The sequence below is a fragment of the Oncorhynchus keta genome, chromosome 12 (assembly GCF_023373465.1).
Source record: "Oncorhynchus keta strain PuntledgeMale-10-30-2019 chromosome 12, Oket_V2, whole genome shotgun sequence".
NCBI classification, from domain to species: Eukaryota; Metazoa; Chordata; class Actinopteri; order Salmoniformes; family Salmonidae; genus Oncorhynchus; species Oncorhynchus keta.
In genome coordinates, this window is record NC_068432.1 from 41,328,806 (window position 1) to 41,353,071 (window position 24,266).

A 24,266-nucleotide genomic window follows, 5' to 3' on the forward strand; every position below is an offset into this window, starting at 1 on the left:
ATTTCCTTTCTGACCAATTTATTCATCACTGTGCGTGAATACCAAAACTGTAAGTAAGCTATATGTTTTACTGACAAAGTTGTTAGTAGTTTAAGAATATTTTTGTCATTATTACAGCATTATGTATCTTGTTTTTTATGCTAGCTATCTACCATTGTTCCTCATGAAGCTGGTTGAGAGAATGTCAAGAGTGTGCAAAGCTGTCAAGTTGTTGAAGTGGCCACTTCAAAGAATCTAAAATATTTTGATTTAACACAATCTTCTCAAACTCAGGCCATTGGATGTGTTATAAACTTCATAATACAACACATTAAGGTAAAAACCAATTTGAATGGTAATGAAATCTTTATGGGCCCACCTTGGGGGGGGTCAAATCTCATACATGCATACATTTGGGGGTATATCGAGCCAGAATGAACCGTATTGGGATGTGCCTATTATCGCATGGTACCCTAGTAACCACACCAAATTCACACACAGTAAAAGGAGACCTATTGGGGATGTTTTTAGCTATATAGAGTAATCATAGATTTAGAATGTATAAACTTTTTCACCAATATATTGGTTTCTGGATTTCAGGCTATGTTGCTTGGCAAGATCTGTGAGTGCAATAACATTGAACATTGTAACACTTTTGTAGAGGATATATAATTCAAGAATACCATCTACCAACAACATTGGTGAGAATAGGTTGTCTGTAGCAACAGTCACTCCAGCTAACGTTGAGCTGATGCAAGTTTATTTTCTTCAGAAACAGACATTCAGAAATAAATGTTCCCAAACATTCTTAATCAATATGACAGTTTATTTGCAAGGAGACCAACCCGCTCCTATTGAAAATCAAGATATATCTTTTTTTAAATCTAACCAAAATGAACATTGTATTTCTCTCTAAAATAGTTAGTGTAACCTAGTGATACATAAGGGTCAAGTCTTTTCATAGCATGTTATTAAGCAACTCTCTCAAATCAATGCAGACATGAGGTGCCTCAGTCTGCAAAACATTACACATTCTATAGTCCTCTAGTGTTACAATTATATGTAGAAGTGAAGAGAAGGGAGGCACTTTGAGAACAGAAGGCTCTGTCTATCCCCTCACTCTAAGGAATCTTCTACCTTCCTCGGGTGTGAGTTCTGAGGTGTCCCTTGATCTGGCTGGACTGACTGAACCCTTTTCCACAGACAGGACAGGAGTAGGGTTTCTCCCCTGTGTGGACCCTCAGGTGGGTCTTCAGATGGGCAGACCGGTTGAAGCGTTTAGCACACACGTGGCAGCGGTACGGTCTCTCTCCAGTGTGGATGCGTTGGTGCTCCCTGAACCTGCCTGAGTAGCTGAAACTCTTGCCACACACACCACAGTGGAAGGGCTTCTCATTAGTGTGAGAACGCAGGTGGACCTTGAGGTAACTGGTAGAGGTGAATGACTTCCAACAGACTGTGCAGAGGATTTGCCTGTGACTAGTGTCACCACTGTGTGGTTCTGTGTGGGATAGCATGTGTGCCTCCAGTTGGGATAGCTCACAGAACACGGCACCACACTGAGTACATGAGTGTGTCTGTGTGTCCTCCTCTGGTCTCCTTTCTGGATCTCTCTGAACACTTTCGGTGTTCTCACTCTGTGTTCTAGAACAGTCTGGATTTACTGCAGAGAGGGGCTGAGACTGAGGGGAGTCACTGGTTGGTTCTGATAGTGATACTCCATAGCCCTCTCCATCAGGTTCTGTTTTGATCTGTCCAGTTGTGTTGGTCAGTAGAGAGTACTTCTCTCTGTTCTCCACAGTTTGGAGAAGATGTGTGGACTGAGGTGGCTCCTGATCACAGTCACTTTTCACACAGGGAGGAATGGTTATGGAGTCTTCTATGGTATCAGCCTCCGGCCCTTGAATCTGCTCTACCTCCTGACGGGTCCTGAGTTCACCCTGTTCCTCTTTAATCTGTGTGGGCTCTGTGTCCTCCTGCCCCAGACTGGGGCTCCACTCCTGCTCACAGTACTGTTGCTCAGGGGGAGTTTGCTGCTCTGAGACCCAAGAGAGAATGGGCTGAGGAGCTGGTGGAAAGAAGACAAATGACATCAATGAAAGTAATGACAGCCGTTGACGCTTGATTGACAAGACCACCATTGAGTTAGTTATGTCATTCCCAGAACAAGCTAGCTATTTCTCTGGCTGAATCCCATATCACCCTTCCCCTCGCCCATCCATTTGCACATTCACGCATTCCTCTGCCATATGCACAAGTGTTCCAAAGTTGAGGGTGTGAAAATGATGGCGGGTGTAGGGGCTAATTAGACACTCCGATAACCAACGCTGCTGCTTCAGAGCGAAGTGGAATCCCATAAGGCAATGCATTACTTTTTAGTGTGTACTAGCAAATAGCTTGGGTGCGTTTGGGGAAGCATATTTTCACCATCAAAAAGCATGCATTATCACATTTGTAAACTTATGTAAGATATCACATTAGCAATAGTAGGCTGAGTAAATTGGATAGTCATAATGTAGGCTAATAATATACACTATACAGTGCATCTGGAAAGTATTCAGACCCCATTACTTTTTCAAAATCTTGTTACGTTACAACCTTATTTTTATTTTACCTTCATTTAACTAGGCAAGTCAGTTAAGAACAAATTCTTATTTTCAATGACGGCCTAGGAACAGTGGATTAACTGCCTGTTCAGGGGCAGAACGAGGGGGTTTGAACTTGCAACCTTCCGGTTACTAGTCCAACACTCTAACCACTAGGCTACCCTGCCGCCCCTGCCCTATACACAACAACCCATAATGACAAAGCAAAATCAGGTTTAGACATTTTTTAAAAGGTATTACAAATAAAAAAAACTGGAATATCACACTTACATAAGTATTCAGACCCTTTACTCAGTACTTTGTTGAAGCACCATTGACAAAGATTACAACCTCGAGTCTTCAGTATTTAACCAGTGTCTGTAGTGGCGCCTTTAGCACTGAGATGCAGTGCCTTAGACCGCTGCGCCACTCGGGAGCTTCTCTGCAGATCCTCTCAAGCTCTGTCAGATTGGATGGGGAGTGTCGCTGCACAGCTATTTTCAGGTCTCTCAAGAGTTAAAGTCCGGGCTCTGGCTGGGCTACTCATGCACATTCAGAGACTTGTCCTGAAGCCAGTCCTGCATTATATTGGCTGTGTGAATAGGGTTGTTGTCCTGTTGGAAGGTGAACCTTCACGCCAGTCTGAGGTCCTGAGCACTCTGGAGCAGGTTTACATCAAGGATCTCCCGGTACTTTGCTCCATTCATCTTTGCCTTGATCCTGTCTAGTCTCCCAGCATGATGCTGGCATGATGCTGCCACCACCATGCTTCACCGTAGGGATTGTGCCAGGTTTCCTCCAGACGTGACGCTTGGCATTTCAGGCCAAAGAGTTCCATCTTGGTGTCCTTTTACTGAGGAGTGGCTTCCGTCTGGTCACTACCATAAAGGTCTCATTGGTGGAGTGCTGCAGAGATGGGAGAACCTTCCAGAAGGACAACCATCTCCACATAGGAACGCTAGAGATCTGTCAGAGTGACCATCGGGTTCTTGTTCACCTCCCTGACCAAGGCCTTTCTCCCTCGATTGCTCAGTATGTCTGGTCGGCCAGCTCTAGTAGAGTCTTGGTGGTTCCAAATCTCTTCCATTTAAGAATGATGGATGCCACTGTGTTCTTGGAGACCGTCAATGCTGCAGACATTTTTTTTGTACCCTTCCCCAGATCTGTGCCTCAACACAATCCTGTCTCAAGAGCTCTACGGACAATTCCTTCGACATCATGGCTTGGTTTTTGCTCTGACGTGCACTGCCAACTGTGGGACCTTATATAGACAGGTGTGTGCCTTTCCAAATCACGTCCAATCAATTGAATCTATCACAGGTGGACTCCAAGTTATAGAAACATCAAGGACGATCAATGGAAACAGGACACACCTGAGCTCAATTTCGAGTCTCATAGCAAAGGGTCTGAATACTTATGTAAATAAGGTATGTTTTTTATGTTTTATAAATTAGCAGAAATGTCTAAACCTGTTTTCGCTTTGTCATTATGTTGTATTGTGTGTAGATTTCTGAGGATTTGTTTTTATTAAATCAATTTTGGAATAAGGCTGTAACATAAAATGTAGAAACAGTGAAGGGGTTTTAACACTTTCCGAAGGCACTGTATATATTTCATTGTTACCTGATGCTGCTGACTATCAGGCAGTGAACAGGCTGTTACTGAGTGAGTGACTGATGGAGAGGGAGAGGGCTGGATGTGTGTGTTGGTTCAGAGAGTGCTGCAGCAGAGGCAGCTGAGTCATGGAGACAGTGCAGCACGCGCGCACAACTTACCAGTTGTAAGTAGGCTATTTAGATCGGTAACTATGAATATACTCATTTTCTATAAAACATTAACACGCTATAACTGACATAACGGCGACGACAAAGCATTGGAAAATGATTTAGGCGCAATAGAGCTCTTTAGATAAATTCATATTCTAATGTTGACTTTTCTTATGGATAACCGTATCAAGTGAAGGGTTTTTATTCGGGCTCAGTTTTAGGGTCTGGATGGCTGCACGAGTAGAAATTTGAAATGGGTCCCCCCTATCGTGCTTGTGTTATTGGAAAGAGTCCACAATCAAAATGACATGAATTGTGGAGAATGATAGGCTACATTTGCATCTGTTGGCCATCATGTAGGCTATTAATTTATATTCCATTGCAGGCTACTGTGCTTACCATTTGATACAATAAATATATTGAAATGAAGATATCACTGGAGTCATTGCAAATCAATTCTTGCAACTTGTGTAGCCTTCCTGGAGCTTGCAAACAGATTTAATAAATAGCCAATAACTCAGTTTGTTGTAGCCTTGTGTTATTATGCAATTATTAATCTCCATGTTTATTTAATTAACTTGGAAGTTGTCAATTGTAATCATGGTCTGAGCTCTATCTCAAATGTATCATTCTCCACATTTAATGTCAGTTTCATTGTGGACTTTTCCCTGAAATGAGATGTTAGCCTCTCAGGTGCTATACACTACCTGCATCTAGCTCAGCAAACCATGGCAGTTGAATTGCAATTATAAACCCATATTTTAGTCAGTAGCTTATGCCTATTGTAATAGCAAATAAATCTCACAAAGGCCATTTATAATGGTTTGTAGACTTAACATCTGGCACATAATAACATCACAATTGCCAGAAAATAACCTAACATTCATTTTTTGAAATTCGTCCAAGTGTTTCTTGCCCAGAGATTGAGATCCTCTCTCCTACTTACATTCAACAGGAGAGTTTGAGTGGTGAATCTATAGTTGTGCGCATTCGCAAACAAGATTTATTTGGGCCTCCCGAGTGGCGCAGTGATCTAGATATTCTGGGTTCGAGTCCAGGCTCTGTCGCAGCCGGCCGTGACCGGTAGACCCTTCGAGTGGCACACAATTGGCCAAGCGTCGTCCGGGTGAGGATTTGGCCGGCAGGGATGTCCTTGTCCCATCACGCACTAGTGACTCCTGTGGCGGGCCGGGCAAAGTGCACGCTGACACGGTCGCCAGGTGTACTGTGTTTTCTCCAACAAATTGGTGCAGCTGGCTTCCGGGTTAAGCGGGAAATGTGTCAAGAAGCAGTGCGGCTTGGTTGGGTTTCGTGGGATGCACGGCTCTCGACCTTCGCCTCTCCCGAGTCCGTACAGGAGTTGCAGCAATGAGACAAGATGGTAACTACTAATTGGATACCACGAAATTGGGGAGAAAAAGGGGTAAAAAATAAATAAAATGTAATTACAATTACAAACTGGGTAGTTTGAGCACTGAATGCTGATTGGTTGAAAGGCATGGTATATTCTAATTAAGGTTGGTAACCAATTTATAATAGCAAAAACCTCAGGGGTTTGTGGTATATGGCCAATAAACCACAGCTTAGGGCTGTTCCTTGTGTAACGGATGTGAAACTGCTAGCTTAGTTAGCGGTGCGCGCTAAATAGCGTTTCAATCGGTCACTTGCTCTGAGACCTTGAAGTAGTAGTTCCCCTTGCTCTGCAAGGGACGCGGCTTTTGTGGAGCGATGGGTAACGATGCTTCATGGGTGACTGTTGTCGATGTGTGCAGAAGGTCCCTGGTTCGCGCCCGGGTATGGGCGAGGGGACGGTTTAAAGTTATACTGTTACACTTGTGGTATATGGACAATATACCACGGCTACGGGCTATGTCCTAAGAACAGCCCTTATACCACGGACATTGCTTAATCGACATCCATTGATGGAAAATGATCTGGAGAGTTTAATAAGGGAGATGTATATTGTCTCTTGTGACATATTATTAAACTTGCAAGAACTATTTTTATGGAAAACCTAGTTTGCTTCTTAGCCCACTTCGTTAAAAATGACTATTCTTCTTAATTCGCTCGATAACGTTATGGAAAATGGGTATATTGGATAAATGTGACAACAACTCTGTCTGAGAACATTTTTGGGGGTCGTTTTCGGGACTTTTGAGCAAGGTATAACCTGGCAACCCTGATGTGGGGACTCCGCTCGGGCGTCTTTTTACGCCTGCTACATTAGGTTAGGGTTTCATCCTTCAAATACTGTAGAATACAATTTAAACACGTTTCTAGCTATCTAGATAATTCGTGTAAATGAGAAGTAAAGTTGTTTAGCTAGCTACATACCAGGGAAGACCGGTGTGATCAAGTGTCGTTTCAGGTATTGGTTCTCTCTCTTCGTCCGGACTATTTCTTCCTGGTACTCAGAGATCGTGTCTCCGACCACTCCAAGTATCTCCTCGGCAGCTTGCATCAAACGCTCAGTTAGATACACATTCAGATATTGTAATTTAGTCATCATTGGACGATAGGGGGCAAGAAATATTTCCGAAATACACATAGATAGCTAGATCGCTGTGAAGAAGTCAAGAATAACCAAGTACTTCCGGGTCACGGATTTAAAAAAAATATATATTTCAGAAAATGTGTTTCGTCCTGTATGCTTTTTTCAATTAATAAAGGCGAATATGATGGAAAATGTGCACAATTATAGATATGTTATACTAGTTGTCACAAATAATGATTAAAAGTATGTATGTGTGATATGTGATTTAAAAAATGTATTTTTTATTTTTACCAATAGGTATGGTTGAATCTGTGTTTGAAATGCATTTCTCGACTCGACTGAGGGAGGTAGTCATTACAAAATCATGTTAAACACTATTATTGCACACAGCGTGAGTCCATGTGACATTTTTACTCCTGAACTTATTTAGGTTTGCCATAACAAAGGGTTTGAATACTTATTGACTCTAGGAATTTCAGCTTTTTATTTTTAATTCATTTGTGAAAATTCTGAAAAATGTTGTAAATGTATCAATTTGAAATTCGGGCTGTAACACAACAAAATGTGAGGAAAGTAAAGGAAGGTGAATACTTTCTGAAGGCACTGTAAGTCAAATTTACAGGGGTGAAGGTGTGATTGCAGGGAACGGTGAAAATCTTAGGCTCCCAGCTCCAATATGCAGGACTAAGTGAAATAAAATAATGATTATGGTAATACAAAAACATACATGTAAATATAAATAGCACTATATACATAATATCAACTGTATCAGTGATGAATACATGTCCATTGTGGTGGAGGCATTGTAAAGACTGTTGAGGGGGTGGGAGGGAATGAATATAGGGGAGCAGCAGTCAGAGTAAATTACCATTGGGGTGTGGGGACCAAGGGAAATAAAACAGACACAAATATAAATAATAATATACGTATTAACAACTGCAACAGTGATGAATGTCATTGGGGTGTGGGGAAAATGTCCATATGGAGAGTAGCAGGGGAAGGAGGGAGCAGGTAGCTGACTAGTGGTGGCTATTCAGCAAGCCTGGAGGTCTGGGGGTAAAAACTATTGGCCAGTCTTCCAGTTTTTCCATGATGCTCCTGTACTTCCCGCATCTGAGTGATGGAAGTGGGTAGAACAGGGCATGGCTCGGAGAGCTGGGGTCCTTTATGATTTTTTTGACCTTCTTACGACACCTGGTGTTGTAGGTGTCCTGCAGGGCAGGCAGTGTGCACCCAATGGTGCGTTCGACTGCACATATCATCCTGTGAAGAACCTTGCGGTCAGCGACGGTGGAGTTTCTGTACCAGGCTGTAATGCAGCCCAACAGTATGCTCTCGATGGTGCTCCTGTAGAACACTGAGGGCCCTCTGGGAAAGGAAGATTTTCTTCAGCATTCTGAGGTTGAAGAGTCGCTGTCATGCCTTGACCATTACAGCTTCTCTGAGATGTGTAAGCCTAGGAACTTGAAGTTATTGACGTTTCCACAACAGACCTGTTGATGAGTATGGGGGCATATGCAGCCTGGTTCCTCCTGCAGTCCACAATCAGCTCCTTTGTTTTGCTGACATTGAGGGAAAGGTTGAATGCCTACCGCCTCCATGTAGGTCGTCTCGCAGTTGTTGATAATCAGGCCTACTATTGTCGTATTGTCCGCGAACTTGATGATGGAGTTGGAACTGTTGTGAGGCCACGCAGTTGTGAGCATACAGGGAATACAAGATGGGACTGAGGGGGCACCCTTGTGGGGCCCCTGTGTTGAAAATCAGTGTCGAGGTAATGTTGCCTACCTTTACCACATGAATAAACGTGATGATAGGGGTGAAACTAACCTATGAAAATACATGTATTATTTGGGGTATTATCTTTTATCAGATCTAATGTGTTATATTTTCCAACATTAATTTCACATTTCCACAAACTTCAAAGTGTTTCCTTTCAAATTGTATCAAGAATATGCATATGCTTGCTTCAGGTCCTGAGCTACAGGCAGTTAGATTTGGGTATGTAATTTTAGGCAGAAATTGAAAAAAAGGGTCTGATCCTGAAGAGGTTTTAAACTGTCAGGCCACTTTTTTATATACAGTACTAGCCACTCTTTGCCTTGATGACAGCTTTGCACACTCTTGGCATTCTCTCAACCAGTTTCACCTGGAATGCTTTTCCAACAGTCTTGAAGGAGTTCCCATATATGTGTAACAGGGTTATATTGGTGATTCCCCTTGCCACTTTATTGTTAAGCCAATGGGTTTTTGGTTTGAGTTTGTCTTGCCTTCACCTACTCAACATGGCATCTTATTGGCTGGTTTGCGTAGCTTGCTTACGAGGGGGGATGTTCCAGTTAGAATCGTCCCAGTGAACAAGCACCAAACCAGCGGTAAGTTGTTGGTTGCAAAGCACCGTAAGTCAAAAGTGATTTTATGCTCTCAAGTGATGATTTAAATGTACAATTTATATCAAATAGTTCGTAAATGTTATTCAAACATCACACATAAGATGCAGGGGTTTTTGGAGAATATTTGTTGTGCATTTTGTTGTAGAGAATTCACGCCAGTATTAGCTAGCAACTTACTGTGCCTGGTGGGGGGGGTTCATATATTTTGTACAGTGCGTGAGTGCAGAGTTGGATGGTGAGACGGGCATTGCATGACGTGCAATTTTGTGTCGTTCTTATCAGGTACATTGTTAAAGATATTATATTGTATATTGTAATTGTATTATTTTGGTAACTGCCCCAGTGAACAAGCACCAAACCAGCGTGCGTGTGTGCAGAATTGGATGGTGAGACGGGCATTGCATGACGTGCAATTTTGTGTCGTTCTTATCAGAATAAAGCTACATGATTGGTGCTACATATTGGAGTTCCGTGTCGATGACTGATGTACACAACGCCAGAAGAGTACTGTTACATATGCTTAGCACTTGTTGGCTGCTTTTCCTTCACTCTGCGGTCCAACTCATCCCAAACTATCTCAATTGTGTTGAGGTCTGTGATTGTGGAGGCCAGGTGATCTGATGCAGCACTCCATAACTCTTCTTCTTGGTTAAATAGCCCGTACACAGCCTGGAGGTGTGTTGGGTTATTGTCCTGTTGAAAAACAAATGATTGTCCCAATAAGCGCAAACCAGATGGGATGGCGTATCCCTGCAGAATGCTGTGGTAGCCACGCTGGTTAAGTGTGCCTTGAATTCTAAATAAATGCAGATACACAGATACTGTAGTGTCACCAGCAAAGCACCCCCACACATCCTCCTCCATGCTTCATGGTGGGAACCACACGTGGAGATAATCCGTTCGTTCACCTACTCTGCGTCTCACAAAGACACGGCAGTTGGAACCAAAAATCACAAATTTGGACTCATCAGACCAAAGGACAGATTTCCACCGGTCTAATGTCCATTGCATGTGTTTCTTGGCCAAAGCAATTATCTTCTTATTGGTGTCCTTTATCGGTGTTTTCTTTACAGCAATTCAACCACGAAGGCCTGATTCACGCAGTCTCCTCTGAACAGTTGATGTTGTAGATGTCTGTTACTTGAACTCTGTGACGCATTTATTTGGATTGCAATTTCTGAGGCTGGTAACTCTAATGAACTTATCCTCTGCAGCAGAGGTAACTCTGGGTCTTCCTTTCCTGCGGTGGTCCTCATAAGTGCCAGTTTCATCATAGAGCTTGACGGTTTTTGCGACTGCACTTGAAGAAACTTTCAAAGTGCTTGAAATTTTCCAGATTGATTGACCTTCATGTCTTAAAGTAATGATGGACTGTCGTTCTTTTTGCTTATTTGAGCTGTTCTTGTCATAATATTGACTTGGTCTTTTACCAAATAGGGCTATCTTCTGTATACCACCCGATCTTGTCACAACACAACTGATTTGCTCAAACGCATTAAGATAAAAATACATTCCACAAATTAACAAGGCACGACTACCATGACAACCTCATGAAGCTGGTTGTGAGAATGCCAAGAGTGTGCAAAGCTGTCATCAAGCAAAGGGTGGATACTTTGAAGAATCTCAAATATAAAATATATTTTGAATTGTTTTACACTTTTTCAGTTACTACATGACTCCATGTGTTATTGAATATTTTTGATATAGTCAACATTGATCTACAATGTATAAAATAGTAAAAAATGAAAAACCCTGGAATGTGTAGGTGTCCAAACTTTTGACTGGTACTGTATATACACTACCGTTCAAAAGTTTGGGGGTCACTTAGAAATGTCCTTGTTTTCCATGAAATGAGTTGCAAAATGAATAGGAAATATAGTCAAGACATTGACAAGGTTATAGATAATAATTGTTAATTGAAATAGTAATTATTTCCTTCAAACTTGGTTTTTGTCAAAGAATCATCCATTTGCAGCAATAACATCTTTGCAGACCTTTCACATAGTTGTCTAGTTGTCCATTTGTTGAGGTAATCTGAAGAGATTTCACCCCATGCTTCCTGAAGCACAAGTTGGATTGGCTTGATGGGCACTTCTTACAGTCAAACTGTCAAACTGCTCCCACAACAGGCTCAATAGGGTTGAGATCCGGTGACTGTGCTGGCCTCTCCATTATAGACAGAATACCAGCTGACTGCTTCTTCCCTAAATAGTTAAAGCATAGTTTGGTGCTGTGCTTTGGGTCATTGTCCTGTTGTAGGAGGAAATTGTCTGCAATTAAGCGCCATCCATAGGGTATGGCATGCCGTTGCAAAATGGAGTGATAGCTTTCCTTCAAGATCCCTTTTAGCCTGTACAAATCTCCCACTCTACCAGCACCAGACAATCACATTGCCTCCACCATGCTTGACAGATGGCGTCAAGCACTCCTCCAGCATCTTTTCATTTTTTCTGCATCTCATGAATGTTCTTTGTGATCCGAACCCCTCAAACTTAGATTCTTCTGTCCATAACACTTTTTTCTAATCTTCCTCTGCCCAGTGTCTGTGTTTTTGCCCATCTTAATCTTTTCTTTTTATTGGCCAGTCTGAGGTATGGCTTTTTCATTGTAACTCTGGCTAGAAGGCCATTTAATGAACTATTTAAGGAAGCTGCCAGTTGAGGACTTGTGAGGTGTCTGTTTCTCAAACGAGACACTAATGTACTTGTCCTCTTGCCCAGGTGTACACCGGGGCCTCCCCCTACTCTGGTTAGAGCCAGTTCGCGCTGTTCTGTGAAGGGAGTAGTACACAGCGTTGTGCGAGATCTTCAGTTTCTTGGCAATTTCTCGCAGGGAATAGCCTTCATTTCTCAGAACAAGAATAGACTGACGTGTTTCAGAAGAAAGTCCTTTGTTTCTGGGCATTTTGAGCCTGTAATCAAACCCACAAATGCTGATGCTCCAGATACTCAACTAGTCTGAAGGCCAGTTTTATTGCTTCTTTAATAAGCACAACAGTTTTCAGCTGTGGTAACATAATTGCAAAAGGTTTTTCTAATGATCAATTATCCTTTTAAAATTATAAACTTGGATTAGCTAACACAACGTGCCATTGGAACATAGGAGTGATGGTTGCTGATAATGGGCCTCTGTACGCCTATATTCCATTTCAAAATCAGCCATTTGTTAATGTTGTAAATGACTATTATAGCTGCAATGTCTATTATAGCTGCAATGTCTACACTGTATTTCTGATCAATTTTGTTATTTTAAAATGGACCAAAAAAATGCTTTTGTTTAAAAAACAAGGATATTTCTAAGTGACCGCAAACCTTTGAATAGTAGTTTATATATAAACTCAGCAAAAAAATAAACGTCCCTTTTTCAGGACCCTTTCAAAGATAATTCGTAAAAATCCAAGTAACTTCACAGATCTTCATTGTAAAGGGTTTAAACACCATGTTCAATGAACCATAAACAATTCATGAACATGTGGAAGGTTTGTTAAGACACTAACATCTTACAGATGGTAGGCAATTAAGGTTACAGTTATGAAAACTTAGGACACTAAAGAGGCCTTTCTACTGACCCTGACTCTGCTTAGGGTACCTGCTCAACTGGATGAGCATGCCTTGGGCCTGCTGCAAGGACAATAAATTGCAATGTCCGTACTGTGAGACGCCTAAGACAACGCTACAAGGAGACAGGACAGACAGCTGATCATCCTCGCAGTGGCAGACCACGTGTAGCAACACCTACACAGGATCGGTACATCCGAACATCACACCTGCGGGACAGATACAGGATGGCAACAACAACTGCCCGAGTTACACCAGGAATGCACAATCCCTCCATCAGTGCTCAGACTGTGCTTAATAGGCTGAGAGAGGCTGGATGGATTGAGGGCTTGTAGGCAGGTCCTCACCAGACATCACCGACGTCTCCTATAGGCACAAACTCACCATCACTGGTCAGACAGGACTGGCAAAAAGGGCTTTCACTGACAAGTCGCAGTTTTGTCTCACCTGGGGTGATGGTCGGATTCGCGTTTATCGTTGAAGGAATGAGCGTTACACCGAGGTTTGTACTTTGGAGCGGGATCGATTTGGAGGTGGAGGGTCCGTCATGGTCTGGGGCGGTGTGTCACAGCATCATCGGACTGAGCTTGTTGTCATTGCAAGCAATCTCAACGCTGTGCATTACAGGGAAGACATCCTCCTCCATCATGTGGTACCCTTCCTTCAGGCTCATCCTGAAATGACCCTCAATCCCATTGAGCATGTCTGGGACCTGTTGGATCAGAGGGTGAGGGCTAGGCCATTCCCCTCAGAAATGTCCGGGAACTTGCAGGTGCCATGGTGGAAGAATGGGGTAACATCTCACAGCAATAACTGTCAAATCTGGTGCAGTCCATGAGGAGGCGATGCACTGCAGTACTTAATGCAGCTGGTGTCCACACCAGATACTGGCTGTTACTTTAGATTTCGACTCCCAGATATTCCATTTATGTTAGTCACAAGTCTGTGGAACTTGTTCAGTTTGTCTGTTGTTGAATCTTATGTTAATACAAATATTTAGAAGAAAAATAAACACACCTATTTAGGCAGGGCGCTGGCTAGCAGAGAAGAAAACTTGAAAATTAAAAGAGAGCCGCACACTCTAGGAGCTCAGATGCAAAAATGTAATTGCCAAGTTGACAGCCAACCTGTCTTCATCAGGGTATAATCACAAACACTGCGGTGTCTGTAATCATGGCCAAGAGTGGCCTAAAAGCATTGGTTAATTATCAAATATTAAAATGGAATACAAAGAACAGCATACAAACAACAAATGGATAGCATACGATCATAAATTCATTTGACTACAAAAACTTACAAACAATTACAATGGCAAAGTCACAATAATGGCTTCAGATCAAAGTCTACGTTGAGACCGAAGGGAGCAAGCAAAAACATACAGTACATAGACTAAATAGACAACTTAACATTTATATAAATACATTTCCACAAACAAATGACATCACACTTGCTCGGACCCACGTTCCCACCGTATCCACACCCAACTTTGTTTCTAATGCTTGTAAGACTCAGCCCCATATGACTTCAAATTGTGTTGTTTGTCTGTAGCCAGATTTTTTTCTCCAATATTTAAATAATAAACCATTTGATTCTTCCATTTTCTTAACATGGGTGTATCATTTGACTTCCAATATTTAAGTAATAGCATCTTCAATATAAGTGCTGAAAAAATATTGTTCAACCCATTGGGTATCTCATCGCACCTCCCTCTTCCCCGTCTTGAAATATACAGATAGATGAATAAAAGTAAACTTATATTGTAAAATGTTTGACAGCCAGCTTTCTAACTCTGATAGGTCACCCTTTAAGGTCCACAGAATGAGCAGTGATGCTCCTTGGGTTGAAAACTCTGTTGATTTTGAAAGTAAAAGTGCTCCTGAGTGGAATGGGCCCCCCTTTACTACAACACAATGTGCAGGCAATTAAATACAGTGCCTTCAGAAAGTAATCACATCCCTTGAATTGTTCCACATTTTGTTGTGTTACAGCCTGAATTTAAAATTGATTACATTTTATTTTTGGTCACTTGCCTACACACAATATCCCAAAATATGAAATTGGAATTATGTTTTTGAACATTTAAAAAATATATAATTACAAATGAAAAGCTGAAATGTTTTGAGTCAAGTATTCAACCCCTTTGTTATGACCAGCTTAAATAAGTTAATGAGTAAAAATGTGCTTAACAAGTCACATAAGTTGTATGGACTCACTCAGTTTGCAATAATAGTGTTTAACATGACTTTTGAATGACTACCTCCTCTCTGTACCACACACATACAGATAATTGTAAGGTCCCTCAGTCAAGCAGTGAATTTCAAACACAGATTCAACCACAAAGACCAGGGAGGCTTTCCAATGCCTTTTAAAGAAGGGCACCTTAAATGGGTAACAAAAAAAGAGGAGATATTGAATATCCCTTTGAGCATGCTGAAGTTATTAATTACACTTTGGATGGTGTATCAATACACTACTAGTGGTTAGAGCGTTGGACTAGTAACCGAAAGGTTGCAAGATTGAATCCCCGAGCTGATAAGGTAAAACTCTGTCGTTCTGCCCCTGAACAAGGCAGTTAACCCATTGTTCCGAGGCCGTCATTGAAAATAAGAATTTGTTCTTTATTTAACTAGGCAAGTCAGTTTGGGTAAAATATATATATATATATTTTTAAACACCCACCCAGATGCAGGCATCCTTCCTAGCTCAGTTGATGGAGAGGAAGAAAACTGTTCAGGGATTTCACCATGAGGCCAATGGTGACTTTAAAACAGTTACAGAGTTTAATGGCTGTGATATGAGAACTGAGGATGGATCAACAACATTGTAGTTACTCCACAATACTAACCTAATTGACAGAGTGAAAGCAAGAAAGTCTGTACAGGATAAAACATATTCCAAAACATGCATCCTGTTTGCAACAAGGCACTAAAGTAATACTGCAAAAAAAATGTGTCAAAGCAATTCACTTTTTGTCCTGAATACAAAGTGTTGTAATCAGTAATATGTTGGCAAATCCAATACCACTCTCCATATCTTCTAGCATACTGGTGGCTGCATCATGTTATGGGTATGCTTTTAATTGTTAAGGACTGGGGAGTTTTTCAGAATAAAAAAAATAGATGGAATGGAGCTAAGCACAGGCAAAATCCTAGAGGAAAACCTGGTTCAGTCTGCTTTTCACCAGACACTGGGAGATTAATTCATTTTTCAGCAGGACAATAACATAAATCACAAGGCCAAATCTACACTGAAGTTTCACTACAGTGGGCTAAATCAGGGTCACAGAGTGGTTATTGGTAGTCTGAAACAAATATACTTTGAAACAAGAGTATACACCTCACTACACATGGTTACGTGCTTTAAAAAAAGAAGACACCTGTACCAAGTCAGATATAGAATTGAGATGCATTTTGAGTTTGTGTCCCAATATTACACTTTATAGACATATATATATGCCATTTAGCAGACGCTTTTATCCAAAGCGACTTACAGTCATGTGTGCATATATTCTACGTATGGGTGGTCCCGGGGATCGAACCCACTACCCTGGCGTTACAAGCGCCATGCTCTACCAACTGAGCTACAGAAGGACCAGACATCACAGAACACTGAAATAACAAAACTGTTTGACATAAAAACACAGGATTTTCGTTGTAAAATAAAAATCTTTATTAATTATTCAATTATGCAAAATATTAATAAGATTGTAGCCATGAGGCCAAAGAGGGCTCTTTTGGTCACTGAATGCAGGAAAGGGCTACATCTACATCTAGGAAAGGGCTACATCTACTTAAATCACATCTACTTAAATTATATGGCAAGAACTGAAAATGGTTGTCTAACAATGATCATCAACCAATTGTTGCACAATCCAGGTGTGGAAAGCTCTTAGAGACTCACAGCTGTAATCGCTGTCAAAAGGTGCTTCTGCAAAGTATTGATTCAGGGGTGTGAATACTTATGTAAATTTGATCTGTATTTCATTTACAATACATTTGCAAAAATGTCTAAAAACATGTTTTCAATTTGTCATTATGGGGTATTGTGTGTAGATGTGTAAGAACAAAACATGATTTAATCCATTTCGAAGTCAGGCTGTAACACAACTAAATGTTATGAACGTTATGCGGTTCGTTGGGCCAACAGGATTGAGGGTATGAGATGTCATTTTGAATTATCAAGTAATAATCTTCTCAAACTAAGGCATTTTGATGTGTTTAACTTTAGAATACATCACATATTGAGGTATGAAGCCATTTGAATGGTAATGACATCTTTATGAGCCCACCTTGGGGGGGTCAAAGGACATACATGTATACATTTGGGGGTATATGAACAGTATGAACAGTATTGGGGTGTGCTCTATTATTGCATGGTACCCTAGTAACCACACAAATTCACACAGAAAAGGAGACCCATTGGGGAAGTTTTTTGTTGTTGCTAGAGTCAGCATAGATTCTGAATGTATGCATAAACTTACCAATAGCTGTGTTTCTGGGTTTCAGGGTGTTGCTTGGCAACCTGTGAGGGCATTGAAACCTGTAACACTTTTGTGAAGGAGAAATAATTAAAGTATATGCCATCTAGTGTTCAAACATGGTTTTATAACAACATTGGTGAGGATGGGCTGTCTGTAACAATAGTCCCACTAGTCACTCCAGCTAACATTGACCTGATGTGTTTTTTTCTCAGACATTAGAAGTAAATGTTCCCACAAAAGCTTAATCAATTTGACAGAGAACGTTTGTTTGCAAGGAGACCAACCAGCTCCAATTGAAACATAGATAGTGTAACCTAGTGATACATGAGGAGATGCATTCAAGTCTTTTCATAGCATTGTATTAGAGCAGCTCTCTTAACTCAATAGACATGAGGTGCCTCAGTTAGTCTGCAAAACATCATACATTCTATAGTCCTCTAGTATTACAATAATACACTACGTTGTCAAAAGTATGGGGACACCTGCTAGTCGAACATCTAATTTGAAAATCTTGGGCATTAAGATGGAGTTGGTCCCCCTTTGCTGCTATAACAGACTCCACTCTGCTGGGAGGCTTTCCACAGCCCCAAACCATTATTAATCCTCCACCAAACTTTACACTTGGCACTATGCATTCGGGCAGGTAGCGTTCTCCTGGCATCCGCCAAACTCAGATTCGTCTGTTGGACTGCCAGATGGTGAAGCGTGATTCATTATGCTAGAGAACACGATCCCACTGCTCCAGAGTCCAATGGCGGCGAGCTTCACACCAGTCCAGGCCACACTTGGCTTTGCGCATGGTGATCTTGGGCTTGTGTGCGGCTGCTCAGCCATGGAAACCCATTTCATGAAGAAGCTCTCGACGAACAGTTCTTGTGCTGACGTTGCATCCAGAGTTTGGAACTTGGTAGTGAGTGTTGCAACCAAGGACAAGCGTTTTTATGCACTCTGCGCTTCAGCACTCAACGGTCCCGTTCTGTGAGTTTGTATGGCCTACCGCGTCGCGGCTGAGCCATTGTTGCTCTTATACTTTTCAATTTCACAATAACAGCTCTAAAAATGTGACAAACTGACTTGCTGGAAAGGTGGCATCTTATGATGGTGTCACTTTGAAAGTCAACTAAAAGTACACTTTATACACCTGTCAGCAACGGGATTGGCTGAAATAGCCAAATCCACTAATTTGAAGGGGTGTCCACATATTTTGCTGTATACGTAGAATTAGTAGCATTGAAGAGAAGTAATGTCTTTCCCTTTCTCTTCCTAAAAGCTGGGTACTGTGAGAACAGAAAGCTCCGTCTATCCCCTCATGGGGTCTTTCCACTCCAAGGCATCGTTCTCCTATCTTCCTCTGGTGTGAGTTCTGAGGTGTCCTTTGATCTGGCTGGACTGACTGAACCCTTTTCCACAGACAGGACAGGAGTAGGGTTTCTCCCCCGTGTGGACCCTCAGGTGGGTCTTCAGATGGGTAGACCGGTTGAAGCGTTTACCACACACGTGGCAGCGGTACGGTCTCTCTCCCGTGTGGATGCGTTGGTGCTCCCTGAACCTGCCTGAGTAGCTGAAACTCTTGCCACACACACCACAGTGGAAGGGCTTCTCCTTATTGTGAGAACACAGGTGGACCTTGAGGTAACTGGTAGAGGTGAATGACTTCCAACAGACTGTGCAGAGGATTTGCCTGTGACTAGTGTCACCACTGTGTGGTTCTGTGTGGGATAGCATGTGTGCCTTCAGTTGGGATAGCTCACAGAACACGGCTCCACACTGAGTACATGAGTGTGTCTGTGTGTCCTCCTCTGGTCTCCTTTCTGGATCTCTCTGAACACTTTCTGTGTTCACACTCTGTGTTCTAGAACAGTCTGGATTTACTGCAGAGAGGGGCTGAGACTGAGGGGAGTCACTGGTTGGTTCTGATAGTGATACTCCATAGCCCTCTCCATCAGGTTCTGTTTTGATCTGTCCAGTTGTGTTGGTCAGTAGAGAGTACTTCTCTCTGTTCTCCACAGTTTGGAGAAGATGTGTGGACTGAGGTGGCTCCTGATCACAGTCACCTTTCACACAGAGAGGAATGATTATGGAGTCTTCTTTGGTATCAGCCTCCGGCCCTTGAATCTGCTCTTCCTCCTGACGGGTCCTGAGTTCACCCTGTTCCTCTTTAATCTGTGTGGGCTCTGTGTCCTCCTGCCCCAGACTTGGGCTCCACTCCTGCTCACAGCGCTGTTGCTCAGGGGGAGTTTGCTGCTCTGAGACCCAAGAGACAATGGGCTGAGGAGCTGGGGGAAGGAAGACAACACTTGACGTCAATGAAAGTAATGACAGCTGTTGACGTTTGATTGACAAGACCAACATTGTGTTAGCTAGCTTGTTCTGGGAATGGAATATCTATGTCTCTGGCTGAATCCCATATCACACCTTCCCCCAGGCTATATCAGATATGTTTCTTATTTCTTTGCACAGGAAAAGTGTTGCCTTTTCATAAACACATTTCATGCCATTCTTCTACACTTAATATGACTGGATACAAACAGATGAATAATAGGGAGAACCAAATACAATATGACACCCATCTAACCTGGAGGAGGATATTATTGTCAGAAAATACAATATGAAGTGGCACTAAAGCAACAATGATAAAGAGTGAATATGCAAACTCACCGGGGATGTTGCCGATGCTCTCCGTTGGTGCCAATAAGAAGGCTATACTGTTCGCTCAATTAAGTTGAATTTTGATAACTAAAAGACAGATTAGAGTCTTTTCATTGTCTTCTCTTTACATCAATAGCCATTTGCTTTCCAAACTGTTTTCCGGCAATTGTATTTTGAAATATTGTATGATATGCCTTGCTGGACTTTTCTACTTTTTACTGACAGTTGCAACTCAACAATCATCTATTTGGTATTTGCCAGCCCACGATGCCTGAATTGGGGGCCCTTCCAAACGTAGGCAATGTGATTTAAAACAATCCACAGTTTTATTTTTTTTACAGAAGCTAATGAACGTCTGCAGCCAAAACATGCTTCCTGGTGTAGTAGCCTATTTTGAATGATTTTAGGCTAATTCATTTAAAAAATGAATTCAAATTGGGGCTACTTTAGCCTAATGGACACGGCACCTATGCCCACTAGCTAGTGTCTACCAACTAGCTAGCTAGTGTGTACCAGCTACACTATTTGACCAAAAGTATGTGGAACCTGCTCATCGAACATCTCATTCCAAAATCATGGGCATTAATATGGACTTGGTCCCACCTTTGCTGCTATAACAGCCTCCACTCTTCTGGGAAGGCCCTCCCCTAGATGTTGGAACATTGTGCGTGGACTTGCTTCCATTCAGCCACAAGAGCATTAGTTAGTTTCGGGCACTGATGTTTGTCAATTAGGCCTGGCTCGCATTTGGTGTTCCAATTCATCCCAAAGGTGTTCAATGGGGTTGAGGTCAGGGTTTTGTGCAGGCCAGTCAAGTTCTTCCACACTCATTTTACTGCCAATGTCTGTCTACGGAGATTGTATGGCTGTGTGCTCGATTTTATAAACCTGTCAGCAACGGGTGTGGCTGAAATAGCAGAATCCACTCATTTGAATGTGTCCACATTCTTTTGCATAGCTAGAGTAATGGTTGAGGGCGTGGTATGTAGTGAAGTAATGCTAATGAACGTCGTACTGTTTGTTACAAGTACCCTCAATGGCAGTGGGCACGGTGTGTAGTTACTGCAGTCCGCAGATAGATCTGATTGCAATTTCACAAAAAAGAATGGAGAGGTGTGCCTAATTATGTGACGTACATTTGACACATGTAAATGATGAAATACCTCCCAAATGTAATGTTAAACTGTTACTGAGGTTTATATATTTTGGGGTATTCTCTTTGTATTTACATTTTCTGGTGTATTTCCTGTGTGATTTTGTTTTGTAATTGTAAGATACCAGGCACCCCTGCAGGGAGACCTTGGTCTCAATGGGCCTCCATTTTAAAATAAATTAAGTATCATCTCGTTAATTTGAATTTCATGTTCTTTTATTATTTAAAAGTTTTACATGAATTGCATCATTCAAGTCACGAAGTGTCCCGAACGGGTTTATTGATCCCCGAGCCACTTTCTGGAAGTCAACCTCTAAACTGTCAGCAAAACGTGACAACGGAGAGTCCTCCGAACGAGTTGGTAGGAGCGAGGGGTGGTGTGGGAGTCAACGCTCTCCGCCGGATTGAAGGTCAGCTAATGTTTCCGGTTGTCAAGGATACAGTATTTTCAACCTAACTTCCGATTTCTCCGGAAAATTCGAATTTGGGGACTCCGCTCAGGCTGCTACATTTGGTTAGGGTTTCACGGTCTCTCTCTGCCCTACTGAGTAAAATACAATATAACACGTTTCTAGCTATCTAGATAATTCGTGTAAATGTGAAGTGCAGTAGTCTACATACCAGGGAAGACCGGTGTGATCAAGTGTCGTTTCAGGTATTGGTTCTCTCTCTTCGTCCGAGCTATTTCTTCCTGGTACTCGGAGATCGTGTCTCCGACCACTCCAAGTATCTCCTCGGCAGCTTGCATCAAACGCTCAGTTAGATACACATTCAGATATTGTAATTTAGTCATCATTTGACTATTATATGGGGCAAAAGATATTCCTGAAATACACGTAGATAACTAGACCACTGTGAAGTCAAGAATAACTAAGTACTTCCGGGTCACGAGTTTAAAAACAATCTTTCAGAATATGAGTTCCGACCTGTATGCTTTGTAAACGAATAATTAGGGCGAAGATAGAAAATATGCACAATTACATATTTTATACTAGTTATCATATCAATAATAATTACAAGTATTTATATGCGATTTATTATTATTTCAAGGCTTAAATGGTCAACAAAGGGTGCATTCTACTCAGGAGCACTTCTAGTATCCAAATCCAGAGTTTACAGCCAGAGGAGCGTTACATTTTAGTCATTTAGCAGACACGCTTACATTTGAGTAATTTAGCAGACACGCTTACATTTGAGTAATTTAGCAGACACGCTTATCCATAGCGACTTACAGTAGTGAGTGCATACGTTTGAATATTTGTTTCGTACTGGTCCCCCGTGGGAATCGAACCCACCACCCTGCCGCTGCAGGGGCCATGCTCTACCAACAGAGCTACACGTTGCTGCTCAATTTGCAGCCCTTAAAACGAGTGACCTATCAGCTGAATAACAAATACCTATTTGCACCATATAATTTTCTGTAAATTGTGTCACAGTAAAAGGGAGGGTCCATTCTACTCAAGAGCACTTGTAGTTTCCAAATCCAGAGTTTACAACCAGAGGAGCGTTGATGCTCGGCACTTATTGTCAAACAGGTGTTGAAACAATAAAGCCATCCCTCCCTGTTTCAGTAAAAATCAGAGATTTAGGGCTTGAGAAATGTAAAATTCATATAAAGAGCTAAGGATGGAAGGACTGGCCATCTATAAAATTATAGTTCTAACCAAGTTGAGGCTATAAAGTGCTTGTTTACATTTGCTTATATTTTGGGTTCTAAATGGGTACGGCAGTCGAACTAAGCTCATGGTGCATTTATATGTTATATTCTTTAAGAATCAATGGGTACATATCATTAATTTAAAAGTCCAAAAATGTATGTAACAACTGCAGATTGCCCCTTTAAAGAGTGGTCTATCAGCTTAAATTCCCCCCAAAATTCATATTGGACATACATATTGCACCATACACAATGTTTATGTACATTATGTCACAATAAAGGGAGGTCCATTCTAATCAGGAGCAAATCCACAGCGTTTACAGCCAGCCGAGCATCACTGTTCATTTTGTGGCCCTTAAAGAGTGGCCAATCAACTTACATTTCATATTGGAACAACCTTTTTGAGGTCATGATTACAAGATACTTATACTATACGGCAGCCCCCCCCCGCACCTCTCGGATTCAGAGGGGTTGGGTTAAACGCGAAAGACATTTCAGTTGAAGGCATTCAGTTGTACAACTGACTAGGTATCCCCCTTTCCCTTTCTTAATTAGCCCATTCCTATTGCACAATGTTCAGTACTTTTTTAATGTTGCACATATACATATTGCACAGTACACAATTTCCGGTAAATTGTGTCCCAGTGAAATTAGGCTCCATTCTACTCAGGAGCACCTGTAGTTTCCAAATCCACAGAGTTCACACTCCGAGGAGCATCGCTGCTCATTCTACAAACAGAGATGCAATTTGGAAAAAAAATATTTTAAAAACACTACCGTTCAAAAGTTTGGGGTCACTTAGAAATGTTCTTGTTTTTGAAAGAAAAGCAAATTTTTTGTCCATTACAATGACATCAAATTGATCAGAAATACAGTGTAGACATTGTTAATGTTATAAATGACTATTGTAGCTGGAAACGAACAATTTGTTTTATGGAATATCTACATAGGCATACAGAGGCCCATTATCAGCAACCATCACTCCTGTGTTCCAATGGCACGTTGTGTTTGCTAATGCAAGTTGATCATTTTAAAATGCTAATTGATCATTAGAAAACCCTTTTGCAATTATGTTAGCACAGCTGTAAACGGTTGTTCTGACTAAAGAGGCAATAAAACTTGCCTCCTTCAGACTTGTTGAATGATCTGGAGCATCAACATTTGTGGGTTCGATTACAGGCTCAAAATGGCCAGAAATAAATACCTTTTTTCTGAAACTCGTCAGTCTATTGTTGTTCTGAGAAATTAAGGCTATTCCATGCACGACATTGCCAAGAAACTGAAGATGTACATTAGTGTCTAGTATGAGAAACAGATGCCTCACAAGTCCTCAACGGGCAGTTTCATTAATTAATACCCGCAAAACACCAGTCTCAACGGCAACAGTGAAGAGGCGACTCCGGGATGCTGGCCTTCTAGACAGAGTTGCAAAGAAAAAGCCATATTTCAGACTGGCCAATAAAAAAAAAGATATAGATGGCTGCTGCTAACACACTGACTCAACTCCAGCCACTTTAATAATGGGAATTGATGGGAAATGATGTAAAATATAT

General features: G+C 41.6%; 1 protein-coding gene across 1 annotated transcript; it reads right to left on the reverse strand.

The window, feature by feature from the left end:
* Window positions 1–326: 326 nt before the first annotated feature.
* Window positions 327–21,933, reverse strand: LOC118391610 (zinc finger and SCAN domain-containing protein 2-like). The gene is made up of 5 exons (XM_052458733.1): window positions 21,678–21,933; window positions 18,597–19,530; window positions 8,417–8,501; window positions 6,665–6,884; window positions 327–2,047 (listed from the first exon to the last, which is right to left on the reverse strand). Exons 1-5 carry the CDS (start codon window positions 21,850–21,852, stop codon window positions 1,113–1,115), a joined length of 2,349 nt encoding a protein of 782 aa, XP_052314693.1. The 5' UTR covers window positions 21,853–21,933; the 3' UTR covers window positions 327–1,112.
* Between the last annotated feature and the right edge of the window lie 2,333 nt (window positions 21,934–24,266).

Bases quoted from the DNA above. Each gene is read 5' to 3' on its own strand.
- LOC118391610 (XM_052458733.1), bottom strand. From the start codon at position 21,852: ATGATGACTAAATTACAATATCTGAATGTGTATCTAACTGAGCGTTTG. The intron at 19,531-21,677 runs GTATGTAGACTA...TCCTTCCCCCAG, and splicing joins GATCACACCGGTCTTCCCTG to CTCCTCAGCCCATTGTCTCT. The intron at 2,048-6,664 runs GTATGTAGCTAG...TCTTTCCACCAG, and splicing joins GATCACACCGGTCTTCCCTG to CTCCTCAGCCCATTCTCTCT.